The sequence below is a fragment of the Manis pentadactyla genome, chromosome 12 (assembly GCF_030020395.1).
Source record: "Manis pentadactyla isolate mManPen7 chromosome 12, mManPen7.hap1, whole genome shotgun sequence".
NCBI classification, from domain to species: domain Eukaryota; kingdom Metazoa; phylum Chordata; class Mammalia; order Pholidota; family Manidae; genus Manis; species Manis pentadactyla.
In genome coordinates, this window is record NC_080030.1 from 31,011,921 (window position 1) to 31,027,586 (window position 15,666).

The 15,666-nt window shown below is 45.1% G+C and overlaps 1 protein-coding gene across 2 annotated transcripts; it reads left to right on the forward strand.

Annotated features, from left to right (window-relative positions):
- The first annotated feature begins 4,431 nt into the window (after positions 1-4,431).
- Positions 4,432-13,657, forward strand: MPC1 (mitochondrial pyruvate carrier 1). 2 transcript variants are annotated; one of them, XM_057490290.1, is made up of 5 exons: positions 4,432-4,612; positions 5,473-5,476; positions 12,123-12,219; positions 12,846-12,978; positions 13,329-13,657. In XM_057490290.1, exons 1-5 carry the CDS (start codon positions 4,542-4,544, stop codon positions 13,351-13,353), a joined length of 330 nt encoding a protein of 109 aa, XP_057346273.1. In that variant the 5' UTR covers positions 4,432-4,541; the 3' UTR covers positions 13,354-13,657. The 2 variants fall into 2 exon arrangements, with proteins under 2 accessions (XP_057346273.1, XP_057346272.1); XM_057490289.1 differs by lacking the exon at positions 5,473-5,476 and having other exon boundaries at positions 4,443-4,612.
- Positions 13,658-15,666: the final 2,009 nt, after the last annotated feature.

Below are 15,666 nucleotides of genomic sequence, written 5' to 3' on the forward strand. Positions count from 1 at the left end.
GAAGGAAAGAGCAGGCCAGAGCCTATTCAAAAGTGAAATAAGGAGGAAGGAGAAATTGATCTTTAATTAAAATTTAATTTTAATTTCAATCATTTTAATTTTGACAATGTCAAATCTTTGACAGTGATTTAATCCTCCTTTTAATCCTCACAAAAATTCAACATGATGTGATATTTATTGTTCCCATTTTATAGATTAAGGAACAGGCCTAGGGATTTTTACAGACTTGCCAAAAGCAGGCAGCCTAAACCACAGCAGGGTTCAGGACCTGCCTCAGAGGTCCGAGCCCAGAGGGCTGGAAGCATGGACAGTCTGGGCTGCCAGTCCCGCCGGAATGGTTCCTCTGAAAGGGTTCTGTGGCAAAGGAAGTTTGGGAAATGCTACGAAGAATAAGCTTCTTTTGTGCCATCACAATTCACATGAGCTTAGTAAAGGCTCTGAGTAGAGCCGCAGAAAAAAATAACCGTGCCTGATCAACATGTTCCCTAAGTACATGTGCCCGAGAAACCCACCCCACCTGCCCATTGTTATTCCCTGAAACTCCCAATAACGCGGTTGGGGAAAGCCGCTGGTATTTATAAGCGTGCTCAGCCTGCTTCCCCCGGGACCAGCCTCCATCCGTGGATTGCATCTTCCAATCAAGCTCCTCTCAGCTCCCCGAGGGCGGGTTTAGCGGAGGCACTGTTGCCTGTGGCCTGAATCATGCGTTTCAATAGGGATTGTGAAACAGTGCTGTTTCCATTTCCTTTACTCTTTTGCCTCTTCATTCATTAGCAGATTGCTGAACTGCTAAGCAGAGTGGTTCCTTCCTGCGAATCCGTTTCTTTGTAACTCCTCTGTGTACAGTATGAGAACGGTGACCAGGACGAAGGTGGAGAGCAGAGGCAGGATGGACGCTCCTGTGTAGGTGTCACCAGCCCTGGGGCAGCGCAGGGCTTTAACACAGGCCAGAGGGAAGAGCAAACTTGACTCAGTGTTACGCATTAGTACTCAAAATGGCTGCACTGGCTTTGAGCAAGTTCAGTGTTAGTGGGTCTCACCCAACTCCTGCACTTCTTGGCTTGCTCCTTTACCACATTCTTTAAATTACTAAGCCACCAAATAAATGTGTACCTGCCAAACTGGCATATTTTTTTCTCTATTTTGATAGGTGGGAAAACATAGCTAGGCACTACTGTATGGAAGCTTGTCTTCTATCATGTGAAGCTGTTTGGAGCTGTAAAACCACAGAGAGAAGGAAGGGTGGACGTGCTTAAAGCGAATAGCAGCCTATTGAAAAAGGTGTTGGCCTCCGTGAAAAGCTAACACAAGTACTATGTGTTGAAATGGGGAAAAGGTATTTTTTCAGGGAAAGTGAATGAGCAAAAATTAGTTGGACCATTATAAAAATGCTGTGTAGATAACATGAAAGAATCTACAACCATGCAAGAAAGGCAAGACTGCAAGTGTTTTTATAACGTAAATGATTGTTTAAAATTATAGTCAAATTGGTACTACATACATTCTGTTCTTGCAAATGATGGACACGTTAATCCTAACCAGTGGTTTGACACACAGGTAACTATTTCCCCTCAGATAATTATGAAAGGGATAGGAATCCTTCCCAGATGACCATTTTTTCCTCAATTTCTAAAAAGAAATGAAAGTTCCTCAGATCATATGAAGCTTATCATCCAGACCATAGCAACCTCTGGGCCAGGGATTGCTCAAGTTAGGCAGCTGCCATTGTTTTGAGAGGCTCTGAAGACCCCGGAAGGCTGGAGACTGTGACAACCTGCAACTTTCCCCAGGAGGTCTGCTGAAGTGGCAGCTGTGTGCTACAGCTGTTGCCGGAAAAACGAGAGAAAGCAGGCATCCCAGAGCTGTCTGCCTGAGACTCTCCAGGGGGCACTCAGGCAGGGGCCCCTGACACTTCTACAGGCACAAGTATTGTCCTTATAAACAATGTGTATGTAAACTGCCCGCAGGACGCTGGCCCACATGGCTGCTCTGTACCCGATGCCAGCCTCCCTCCAACCAGACTCAGCAATCTGTCCAAGCTCACAGATCTTTCTAACAGTCAAAAGAACAGCTTGGAGACCAGCCTTGTCTGTGACTGTTCTTTCTGAACTTCAATGGGCATGCCAGCCTGTGGCTCACTGCCGGGCCTTTGCAGCCACTTCCACAAACCTGGGATTCAGAGCGGCCAGCCACGTTTGCATTTGCACCTCCCACACACTGTCCATGTAAGGGACCATGAAGGGTTGGGCCTTTCTAAAGTTTTATGAAATAATGTAACTGGGTCTCTTCTCTCCCATTGTGTTCTTTTATACATTAGACCATATTGCCTGCTCCATATTTAAAGCAGCAAAGATGCATATTAACACAAGAGAAGTCCTCTTTATGACATGAAATAGTGGGGAAAGCAGGTTTCTCGTAGTAAGAGAGAACTGGGTTCAGATCCCAGGTCAGCTGCTTATAGGACAATATACAATTGTTCCCTTTACATATTCCTCCGTTTAAATTCCCGAGCTCACGTTCTTCCCCCAACAGGAAACTAACAGAAGGTTATAAGGCCCATTTGAGGCCCAGATGTGAAAAGCAGAGTTTTTCAAAGCCAGGCTACTGTTGACAACAGTAATCAGGTGCCCTGAGCACCATTTCTCCAAGTGCTGCCCTGAGCCAGCTGTGTCTGAACCACGTCTCTGCTCCTTAACACAACTTCTAGGGCCCCCACTCCAGACCGCCTGGGGCTATGAGGTCGGGGGTCTAGAAATTTGCAGGTGATTCTTCTGACACCTCACGTTTCAGACCCACTGCTCAAGAGGGACATAAGACGGCCACAGTGAGATCCAGGAGCCCCTTCTCACATAGGGTGTGGGCTCCCTTCTGCACCCATCCTACAGAAGCACTTTGGTTTATTCAAGAAGCCCACTGATGTCTGGGCTGACATGAGGAGAAAATGTATGAACACTGCCGTCAACAGACAGTAGCTATTAAAAGAGTATTACTAAGAAACAAGACCCTTTGCTTCCTTCAGGCCATATGTCCCCTCCTCCACCATGTAGCTCCTTCCTGAGCGCACTGTTGTGTGCTGAGATAGCTTCAGAGTCAAGGTTTGGTGTGACCCAGAGAGCTAACAGAAAGTGATTCTGATTCAGCCAAAGTCTTGTTATTTTAATTCTCAGAGGCATTTCTTTCCTACTTTAATGTCACCTGTTTATTTATAGTATATGTGCATCCTACATATTCAAGTGGAACATGAGTATACAGTGAGGTTAGTTTCCTCCGCCCCTTCTGCTTAGCCAGCCTTCAGGCAGACCCTAGTAACATTTCTCCTGTATCTTTGGCAATATAAATTTATGTATTTTGCCCCTGTGCACAAATGAGAAGCAAACTTTACACATGATTCTACACCTTGGTTTTTTCTAAATCTTATTCAGTTAAAGAATGTAGCATGATTTATTCAGCTCTCTCCCTATGGATAGATATGTAAATCATTCCTAATCCTTCCATATTAAAAATTATTCTGTACAGGTGAAACTGCACAACCTTGCTATCATAGAAAAAATCTCTAGAAATGGACACCAGGTCAAAAGGTCGACATTAATAACTGACATTATTGTTAATACACTGTGCCCAATCGCCCCCAAAACAGGTGTTTATATGGGATTTATGTCTCTGTCCCCTAACAAGAAAAAATTCTGAAATGCCCTAAGTGACATAAGGGCCAGAGAATGAGAGACAAGGGGAGGTCGCCAGCCGTAGCCAAGTAGAAGCCCCACATCCCTGCATGCAGTCATGCAGACAGTCGTCTAGAGGGGCCCCGGGACCACCGCAGCCCGTGCGGGTGGCCAGTGTCACCGTCAGTAGGCTGCCCGCTCCGCCCCGCCTTCCCGTCTGCAGCCAGTGTGCCCCTGGCGCCCTCTCTCCCCTTGGGGCCCTGGCGGACGCGCTCGCTGTGGCCCGGCCGCGCCGCGGGGGAGGCGGAGACTGCCGGTCCCTGTCCCGGGGCTCAGTCCCGTCGCGGCCGACTCTGGAGAGGCGCGAGAGACGCCCTCCTGTCGCCTCTCCTCCGCCCTCACGGAAGGCGCCTTAAATGACTGGGAGCCCACGGGTCGGACAGAACCGCCCACAACCCCTGCCCACGGCTGGGCCGCCGAGCCGGCTTCATGCGCTCCCCGGCCACACCCTTCCCAGGAGGCCTGCGGGGACGCTGGCCTGCGCCTGGGACCCGACACCCCGCGCCGGGGCCACGCCGCTCGCCGCGCACTGTCTCCTGGCCCGGGGTTCCGGGCTCGGCTTCCGTGGGCTAATCCGTGCCCGCCGGGCTATTTTACGGCAACGCCCCTCCCCCTCTTCCCCTCCCCACCCCCACCCGCCCCATGCACCGTCCCATTGGCCGAGAGCCGGGCGGCGCGGCGCGGCCGTAAGGCGGGGCCGGTTGTCGTGAGGCTAGCGCGTCGGCGCGGCCCGAGTCCCGCTGTCCCCTCGGCCGGGGTCATTGGGCTGCGAGGAGCGGCTGCGAGGGCACGGCGGGCGACCTGCTGTCCGGCTCAGCCATGGCGGGAGCGCTGGTGCGGAAGGCGGCGGACTATGTTCGCAGCAAGGACTTCCGGGACTACCTCATGAGGTGACCGCGGTCACTGCCGCCGGGCAAGAGGGGTCGCGAGGGCTCAAGGGCAGGGCCGCGGGCTGGGCTCCGGGCGGTGGGGCGGCGGGGAGGCGGCTGGAGCCCGGGCGGGAGGACCCCTGCCCCTGCGCGGACGGGCGCGGAGAGCTGGGCGGGGGCTGTTCCCGGCTGGGCTGTGCCGGGGCCGCGGCTCCTCGTTGCACCTGCCCGCCAGGTGTGCGGTGGGAAGCGACGGAAAACCGAAATAACGGGTGCCAGGTCCAATTCGCCTTTCGGTTTCCCATTTTAAGGACTTAAAGCGTGGGAGAGAAACAAATCTGAAATGTTTTTATAAAAGAATATCCTGGCAACCAAAATAAAAAAATGTGTCTCCAAGGCATACTTTTATTATTTTCCATTAACCCCTCCTTTCCTGTAGAATAAAGGGCGTTCAGCACTGAAAGGCAGGCACGAAGACACGCTTTCTATATTTTATTTTTACCTCTTATTTTGTTTCAAAATATTTTATTACTGAAAGTTTTCAATAGTTTATTTAGGAGTGTAATTTTTAGTTTTCGCTGTGTGTGATTTTAAAACTCAGGGAAGTGTAGGGCTGTGGGTTTTTGGTAGTTAATTGTGTGTAGAGGCAAACTGATGACAGCTGCGGTGAAATAACCCCAGAATAACCATCCGAAGGGTACAGTATAAAGGCACCTTAACTTTACCAATGTGAAAAGAACAATTTTAAATTCTGAATTTTATTGTAAATGCTGTTTACTTACCATTTTACAGAGAAGTAGGGTAAAGCTTCAGTCCTGACTGTCCAAATAAGAAGATTCTGTACTTAAATAGGACTGTGACTGATTAAGGTTGATGTTCAGTACTGTGGAGCAGAGCAGTTTATCAGACTGATGTGTTGGAAAAATCTGAGCCAAATAGTAATGCTGAGGATATTCTTAGTCCCTACAGAGAAGTTTCTCTGTGGCCTTCGGTATTACCTTAGTTTTTACTTATGACTTGTCTTTTATATAAAGAGTCTTCTGTTAAGTACAGCTAAGGATAAAATTGGTCAAAGTAAAAGTAAAGTGATTATGTCTTATCCATATAAGAAATATGTTGATGATTTACCTACCGTTCTGTTACATAGGAAGAATTTGTTTAACATATTTTCAAGGAAGAGCATTAGCTCTGCTTTTCTAATTTTTTTCCTTGCTAGGTAGGTTTCTGAAATCCAGGCTTTTCAGTTGATTACTTGACATATGGTCTAACATTTTTTCCAAGATGAACTTCATGTAGCTTTAATGTTTATACACTTCTTTCTCCAGTGTTACTTAGTTTAATTAGGCTTTGACTAAATGAAGAGAATCACGGGGTCCAAAACAGTGCTACCTGGGAGGGGACCAGAATAGGTTTCAGAAGAATGACTGCTAGCTGAGTGATCCGGAGCAGGTCAGTCCCTGTGGACTTCAGTTACTCTGCTGTGAACTGGGTTGAATGATAATGCCGCATCTGGTTGGGTTGCTGAGAAAAGTAAACTGGATGAGGGGTGTGAAAATATTTGGAAACTCCAAATCGCTATATATTTTTATTACATCCTGCTGTTTTTTTGTGTGTGTGAGCAGAAACATGTTATAAAGTGTACTGTAATGGAAAAAGTGAAAATCTCAAGGGTGAGGTGTGAAGCTCTTGTGATTTTGACCAGAAATTGCTTCTGTGAACTGAATGGATGAAGTGAGATGTCATACTGGCCTTGACGACCTGCCATTCTTGGCAACAGCAGATTTCTTGAAGCCAGTCCATGCTAGAGGGTAGTGAGGTCTGAACTCGGAACTCATGAGAAACTATTTTAGCTTTTTCTCCCAGTAAGTGAAGCCTTTCTTCCTAGAACCTACTAGAGTTAAGATTTCTGTGTTCTTCCAAGTTTCTTGCTCACTGCTTGCCCCTTTTTTGTTTGCAAAGGAGAATAAAACGTAAGAAAATCTTGCTGCCTCTCCTGATCAGAAATGAGGTTCTATTCCTTCTCACTTCCTCAGTAACTTGTTCCCTGCATTGCACTTCCTACCAGCTGAAGATCTGCATTCCTTTTAAAGCCTACTGAAACTGTTGGAGAATTTTAAAAATTAATGACATAGCTGAATTTTTCAGCAAAAATTTAAAGTCATATTTCACACAGATTATAAACTGTCAATTACATTTTGTGAACAAGATTACGAGGCCTTTCTTACAGTGGATTTCCAAATGTATTTTAAAATGTTACTTATCTTCCGTGGGAAAAGTTAACCAAAATCAATGGATCTAGTGTGGAAAAAAACAGCATAAAAGGAATTTCTGGGACAGCTGGGACATTTAAATAGGGTCTCAGTAGTAAATAATACCAAGTAATTACTCTTGTTAAACCTAGGTGATGAATTCAAGTCCTACTTCTGTTGCTTTCTAATCGTGTGGTCCTGGGCCAGTTAACTGCGCTTTTGTGCTTTGGTAGCTGTTTAATGACATCATGCTTGACAAAAATAATGTGTTCAGCTTATTTTGTATTGTATTAATGTTCCACATCCAAGCCCCTGCGCTCTGGTCCTCTCTTTGGCGCCTTCCATCTTGTCTTACCGATTTCTTCTTAATAAGGATCTCGAATCAAGAACTTTGTGGATCACTATTCATTTTTTTTTTTTAAGGAACTGTTTCCTCACATACCTTCTTGATGTAGTAAAAGGTGATAGCTCTTTTTTTTACTCTTCCTCTTCTCATTCTCCCTCCTGAATTTTGGTTAAGAAGAGTAAGTGGGAATGAGCAGGTAATCTCTGAGGTAGGACATAGATTTTGATGATTAAGTTAATCAAGGTCTGTGCAGAGTTCATTTAGAGATTTACTTCCCGTCCTGAAAGAGGTGAACAGATGTGTGTCTCTATATCCACACACACACACATATACATATATGCATATGTATGTATGTATTTGGATATATGTGCAAAGGCTGTTTTCTAAAGTACAACCTGGGTCCTGGAATGTTTTAAGGTCAGTTAATCAGGAGGGTGTGAATATTCTCCAGTTAATAAGATATTCTGAGTTAATATTAACTTCTGCTTCCAAGAGAGCTTTAAGGAATTATACTTACTACCCAGGTGAGAACTTGCAGTAGAAAACAGAAACTCTTTCCCAAATTATATTAGAGTTGGAATGGACCTTAGAAATCAGAGAGTTCAACATTTGCCTTGCTACATAGAAAACTGATTATCTAGATCAAGCAGAAAATTTGAGATCCTGTGGGCACCACACTTGTGAAGCCAAAACAGGAATGTTGACTTAGGTTTTAGAGGAGAACAGTAATGCACAAGACTGGTGTTGAAAAGCAGTGAAGGCTTAGGTACGCGTAGTGCACCTCCTTTCCCTCTATGGCCCCCTCTCTCTGCTGCACGGCCTCCCATCCCCGGCTCCTGGTTTAACTTTGCTGCTGTGTAATTGACCTTGAAAAAGTTAATGAAGCTGAGTGTTGAAGCAGAACTGGCTGTAACAGTCTCATATCTGTTCAGTCCAGTTTCCAGAGGTCCGCCTGTTATCCAATTTCGTTTTGACCAGCTAAGTACTGTTGAGTATTACACATTTTAATTGTTAAAGCTCTCCCTCGCTTTAACTTGAACTAGAAAATCTGATAAAAGTTGGTGAGAATAAATAAAACACAGGTGAGCACCTTCAACCTAGAAAGAGAATTTCAATTTGGAGTATCTCAAAATCTCACCCAGCTTTACTTTAGGTTGTGTTATAAATAGACCGTTATGCTCCGGAGTTTGGTCCATTTCTATAAGCAAGTTGTAAGTTCCCCAAACTACAGTACTTTCAAAGAAGAGTTACTGTGAGGAATTTTTGGAAAATAAGAAAAGTGAGATTGACAGTGGCCAGGAGACATGAAAATAAAAATGAGCTTAGAAGAAACCTTGAACTAACTGGCCACTATTCCCGTTAAGGAGAAAACAAGGTAAAGTTCACCCCATGGTGGGTAAAGTTCACTCCCTTTTGGGGCTTCCATGCTCCTCCACCAGGAAGATTGCGTTTCCCCTCCGGGAGGGTTGGTGTCACACAGGAGCAAGAAAATCGTGTTTGGGGGCTTGTTTTGTTTTGTTTTGTTTAACCTTCACTGCAATAAAATAAAGGCAGCATAACAGAAAATCAAGTCTATTTGCTATGCAGTTTTACTTTGTCCTCAAATTGCAGTTTGTATGTTGCTTATGAATTTTGCTTCTGTTGGGACAGATGCTAGTACAAACTGGAATTTTTTTTTTCTCAGCTTGGCTGTGCACCGGTATGCTTTTTAGATTTTTTTTTTGAGTGGTTGATTTGTGTTTTGGACAACTCTGATGTGGAATTAAGGGATATTGAGTTGTGGATTTTAGTATTTAGCAGGAATATTTAGAAAGTCTTAATTCCGTAATTTTTTTTACAACCATTAAATCACTATTAAAGGGATCAACATTACTGTATTAAAGAAAAAAATTTACTTACTATGTAAACAAAAAAAAAACAGTTCACCTATTTTACCCCTTACTCCTGCCTCTGGCAACTCCAGCCCCTTCTCTGTGAATTCACTGACATTGAAAGACAGGCTTTTCCTAGGCTTTTCACATTTCATATTGAAGTTACCTGAAGCATATTATTAGCACTGTCAACAAATATTATCATGCTGGAAATTAAAACCTCCTCCACCTCTAAATCAGAACAACTAGAGTATGAGTGCATTTATAAAGGGCTTTATCATTTTATTTCCCTGACTCTTTCAGGAGCTAAACTTTTAAGATTTTGCCTTAACAGAACAGTTAAGCTATATCCTGGAAAAAAGACTTGCCATTTAGAAATAAAAGTCATTCATTACAAAATTTTGATGTATTTTTAAATGATATGAAGTTTAACATTCAAGAAAACACTTAACACTGAAAATTTTTACTATTCAACAAATAGTTTTTGAATGCTTCATAAATGGGAAAGGCACCACTTGAGGTTCCAGTTTCAGTAGTGAACAAAATATAAAATTACAAGCCTATTTTAGGGCTTCACGTTCTATTGTGAACGTATTAGTAAAAGTTTGTTGTTATTAGAATTCGGCAGCATTGTACTTCTCTCCAACTTGTCATTTTCAGAGAAATCCCCCCTTTAAGCCTGTACTGTCCAGTTTGAGAGCCACAAACCACAGGTGGCAGCTGAGCTCTTAAAATATGTCCAGTCCAGGCTACCGTGCCAGGTCAGCATGCACCAGGTCTCAGAGACTTAGTGTAAGAAAAAAAAAAAGATACCTTGCCAAGTTTTGACTGAGTACATGTTCAAAATGTTCTGGTATGTTAGAATAAATAAACTTAATAAAAGTAACTTCTGTTGTTTCTTTTTACTTTTGCTAATATGGCTTAGAAATTTTTTAATCACCTGCGTGGCTCCTGGTGGTGGCTTGCATTGTGTTTCTGTTGGACAGCTGCACTCTAAGGATTAAGGTTATTTTTCATAAAATTAAAATTTAATTTCCTTAGGTCAAATTTGTTATTAGAAATATTACTAGATATTCTCAAGGAAAAAAAAATGTGTGCTGCTCACAGCATACTTGTTACCGAAAATTGAACGCGCGTCTGCTGTTGAAGTAATCTGATGGAACCGAAATCCTTCAAAGCATCTGATCTGGTTTTTTTTCCCTCCATGTCTCCCGTTTGAACCTTGGTGGCTTCTCATGAAACAGTACGGTAAGAGAATCATTTCTCCATGACTTCAGGCTCTTGCAGACTTTCTGCATTAACAAAGTTACAGACAGCAGACCCTGCTTCCTTTGCCTGAGGGCATAGCCAGCCACTGTGCTGCTAAGCTCAGGCCCAGGGCCCCCTGCGCCCCTGGCTGGGCTCCTCCACCCAGATGTTAACTTTTCTGCAGGGCCCATATGCTGACTGGCGAATGTCTGACAGAGCATACGCTTAACACTTACTTCAAAAACGGGAATTGAAAACTAGAAGCTTGCACTAGATAAAAAGGATGCACAGTTAGCTTTCTCAGGTTAGATATTTTAGTGAACTAGTGTTGAGATTTTTTTTTAAGAAATATATTTTAAGTATCTCTCAGTGTTTACAATCAAGGTGTCTATATAGTCCTGGAGAAAGGCCGGGTCAGGAAAGGAGGAAAGGAAGATCACTATGGAATAACAGAGCTGAACAATGAAGTGACACACAAGAAAAGGACAGGTGGGAAAAGCAGTAAGTAGTCGTGGAGGGTAGAAACCACCCTTCCCAGGGGCCTGGGGGCCAAGGAAGAAAGGAAAATGGCTGTGCCTCCTCCAGATGAAAGAAATGTTAAAGTGTCAGCAGGGAGTGTCTCAGGAAGCACCCAGTTAACACAGTTGGACAAATGATCCCCCATGGCCCCTCAGAGATGCCTTCCACCAGCGGTTTCTACTATGCAGGGCACTACCTCAGGCCGCGTGCTTGACCATGCTGGCTGTGTAGGAGCTCTGCCATTCTATAGCTAGTCAAGGCATAGGCCTCTTGTTTGCGTTTAAGCATGTCAAGTAAACATTTCAAAATACTCTTACTATCATTCCAAATGTATTCTCATTGATTTTTATGGTATTTCCCTTGTCTCCCAGTTCTTATGGAATTCTTTTATTTTAATAACTCCTGTTCAGTATTAAAAATGCAGGTCTAGAATGGTATGCCACAGTCTGAATTTATTTTAAAGGCTCTGTTTTAGTCAAGCACTGTTTAATATTCTGATAACTAAAAAGGGTGTTTAGCCAACAATGTGTGGCTAAACTTTTATATTTAAAAGTTTTATTTGTAAGTTGTACATTAATAAAACAATTTTTAACTTAATGGGAAAAGCCAGACTTCCACCTTAGAAATTAAATTAAATTGTATAGATATCCCTGCTGCTAAACAGGGACAGCATGATTTGGGTATCCTGGGAGGTTGTAGTTGTAGAAGTAAAATAGGTCAGTCCATTTCTTAATATAGACTGTTGCTACTCAAGAGTATCTTTCAACCTCAGTGTCTTAGTGTGTGGGGCTCTTAGTGTAGATTTTGAGGTTTTCTGATCTTAGGTCAGCTCATATGAGCTGGGAAGCAGTTTCTCCTGTTAAGTTCCTTCAAAAAGATACCCAACTCAGGCTCTGCACTGACAGAGGTATTGACAAATAGCTTAAGGACAATTTGAGAAAGAAGTTTGATGGATTTAAACCTCACATTATGGAGAAGGGTTCTGACAAAGTTTAAGTTGTGAGGAGCAAATGGGGATGAAGTTAACACCAGTTCTCTTAGGACAATCAGGTCACTTAGTTGTGACCTGGAAGTTGGTGGGGACCTTGGTTAACTGCCAAATTCTTTTCTGGTCCTGGGCTCATCATCTTGCAAGAACTGCTGAGTCATAGGCAAACTCTTGAACAAATGCGTCCATCAGCTAACCAGGAAAAGTCCAAGATGTATGTATGAATATTTGTTTTCTCAGATTACACATTATTGTTTAAGAGAAACAGCTCTGTCTTTTTCTTCTCTCCTTTCCCTCTCCTTTTTTATAGCACTTCTGGGGCCCAGTAGCCAATTGGGGTCTTCCCATTGCTGCCATCAATGACATGAAAAAGTCTCCAGAGATCATCAGCGGGCGGATGACATTCGGTGAGGATGCAGGCTTGAATAATTGGGAGGACTTCTCTGTATATAATTAGCATAATTTAGCTCCTGCTTCCATTCCAAGTTTGTAGCACCAGACACTACGGTCAGCATTAGAAAGTCACATGAAGAATATGGTGGCTTTGAAGGCATTACTTTTCCAGAGGGGAGGAAGGAACAGGGTTACTTTGGAATATTTACCTAGGAAGGAGTAAGGTTCTTTTTGCCTTTCAGTTTAGTACACCCAGGTAAAAAACGTGTCCTCTTGAACTTTATTTGAAAGTAGTGTCTTTAAGTTTACTTGAAACCCTGATATTTGACCATAAAATTGTTGAGGGGATGAAATAGCAATTCTTTTAGATAATGGATTGTAAACAACTTGTCAGCCCACTCTACCTAAAAATGTGCTCCCAAAGCAGTTGAGTAATAAGTAACAAGATACCCGAGAGTAGCACAAAGTATCTGGTGAGCCTCCTTCCTCCTCAAATGGAAGCATATAAGCTTTTGTCGTCTGTGGTCTCAGCAGGAGAGGTTCTTCTTGGGATTAGCAGCCGGGGCATCTCTGGTGCTGTCAAATCTAAGGTTTCTAAATGGCAAGTCATGGCTTCTCTCTGCTTTGGTATTTTTGGCAGCCCTCTGTTGTTACTCCTTGACATTCATGAGATTTGCCTACAAGGTACAGCCTCGAAACTGGCTTCTCTTCGCGTGCCATGCCACAAATGAAGTCGCCCAGCTCATTCAGGGAGGACGGCTTATCAGACACGAGTAAGCAGAATCTAATTCAACCGTTTGTGTGTTGAAGTATTAAGGAAAATGAAAACAAAATCTCAAGAGGCAGTGGGGTTCGGGGGTGTGGGTGCCTGGATATCTGGTAGCAGTTGGGGAAACTCGATTCAGGGCAGAATTGGGCTCTTGAATTTGAAACAGTGATCAGGCAGCTAATACAACGTGGTGGAATTTCACTTACTAAAACATGAAGTGAACATGAAATAGGAAATTGCTGTCTTTGTAAAATTTAAGTTGAAATAAATACTGCAAGGTGTCATCTTAAAGCCATCCAAGGCCTTTGAGGCTGGCAGTGAAGTTATCTCATTGAACTTCGTGTTTATTTCCAGAATGACTAAAAAACCATCAGCATAACAATGGAAAATGGAGAACCGGCTCTATGAAGGGACAGCTCCTCCAGCTGCTGCAGCGCCACAGATCCGTTGGGAATAATCACGCTAAGGAAAATGTGCCGAATGCTATTTTTACTAACCAGACTATTTTTATAGAAGTAGCTGAGAGTCTCTCAACCAGCTCTCTGCTGCCTTACCAGTGAATATTTACTTCTCTTCGTAAAGAATAACTCAAAATATGCAATCAACTTAGTAATTCCCAGTGATGGTTTTATCTGCGGTGATATGTATATTATCTATTAAAATGTACTTAATGAAAAACTAAAGAGGACTATATTGTGCTATTAGCACCTCAAGTACTCAAAATTCTTGGCTTTTTCTTTAATGACGGCGAGACGGCTAACAGCCGCCACATACCCGCACTTGTTGCCAGTGTCAGAGAAAGTGTCAGGCAGTGTGTATATTGAAATGCTGTAACTTAATGGCAATAAGTGATTTAAATATTTGTCAAATGAGATATTAAATATCTTGCTAAGTGTGTTAAGAAACATATCTGTAACCTTGGAAAGACAATGAGGTGAAAAATGGAACACTTTCAAAATCTTCAAGATGGAAAGGGGGAGGCCAGTTTCTGGAAAACATGGCCAGTAGCATAGTCTCAGCCTCTCAGGCTGCGTTCCTCCTTGCAGGGGACAGAGAAAACAGCCCGAAAGTCTGCGCCTGAAGCATGCCTGAGTAGCCGAGCAGGCCAGGCACAGCAGCATTCTGGAGCTCAGCCTCCCTGCAGCGGTGATTTCTGAAGTCAGTGACCTGAGAACTGTGCTGTCTGGAGGAAGCCGTCGAGACGCAGTCCCACAGGCTGCACCGGTGTCTCCCCACCAGTACTGCGCTGGACGCTGGGCAAGAGGAGGCCGGCCTCAGCAGGGCCAGGGCCTGTAAACCCCGAGCCGCCCCAGAGAGTCGGGCCACATGACCCGAGGGGTCCTGAAAGCGTCGCCCAGACTGCTCAGCTCAGCTCAGCACACCTCATGTGTTAAGTTAGGGTTTCCAAGGCTTTGCCATGAATAGTAGCGCCGTTTCCTGTTGGCAGTGCTGAATGAGAGCTGGACCTAAAGCAGAGGGTGGTGGGTCTGCCCCCAGGGGTGCCCCTCAGCCAGCCCAGTCCCTCGGAATAGTTCTCTGCCTTCCCCACTGCTTTGGTTAGAGGCGCTCGGCAGCTGACAGCTTGTGCAAGTTCAGCAGCGCAGCCCTGGGGCCGCTGGACTGGTGCTGCCCCCACCCATCGGGGAGGGGATCATAACCACGGGGTCAGGCCTCCACTGCTGGACCCGTGTGGCAGGCATTCAGCCAGGACTGCCTCTTGGCCCCTCAGACTCCTTGCTCTGCAGGTAACCAGCCCCAGGCTAGGTGAGGGCTGCCGGGTGCTGGGAACCCAGAGTGAGTGGTTTAGTGAAGTTACAACGCTGTGTTCTACTTTATCACACAAGTAACAATACTTGGGGAAAAGCAAACCACATGCAGCCTGTGGAGTAGTGACTGATCTGAGCCCCTGCCTCTGTCCCATCTCCAGGTGTCCTATCACTGGGCAGACACTGTTGGCCTTTTGCCACTGGAAGAATCTCGTCTTCCCTGCCTTCAGGGCTGAGGAGTGAGGGGTCTCCCCACTTCGCTAGGGGAAGCCTGGGCATCAGCCCTGCTGCAGACCCCAGGGCCCCAGGAGGCAGGCACAGGGGTGCTGGGATCCGAGCAGGGAGGTTCCCGGGAGCTCCAGCTGGCAGGCTGGTTCCATGAGCGGCTCTACACCTCAGGAGGAAGTGGGAGGAGGCCATTTCTGCTCCCCAAATATGCCTCTCATTAGACCTGCAAGGGCAAGGGGGTGCGGGCACAGGAGGAGCCGCACAGGAAGGAGCGGGCGGAGAGCCCTGCGGGCCGGGAGGCTGGGAGTCCCCGTGCAAGGAGCCAAGACCAATAGGCTGATCAGGTCCCCTGCACCCTGATGGGGTCTCAGGAAGTCCCTAGCGGTCCGCTTGCCCTGCACGGGCCGAGCACTTGGAAGAACAAAGGTGAGGATAGACCAGATTAGTAGCGGTAGGAAGAGGTGTGAAAGGTTGTCCCTGCTGGCAGCTGATGCCTAATTTCCCACCATTCACACCAACGGAGAAACTGCATTCCAGAGCAGGATTTCTTATTTAAGGTTCTTGGTTGCTTTAAAATTACCAAGGTCTGTCATCTGCAGAAGGGACACTTAGAACAACTGGGAATTCAGCTGTGAGCCCATCACAAGAGGGCCGACCAGTTAGATTTCACCGGATTTGGCAGGTGCCTGGCCGTCGCC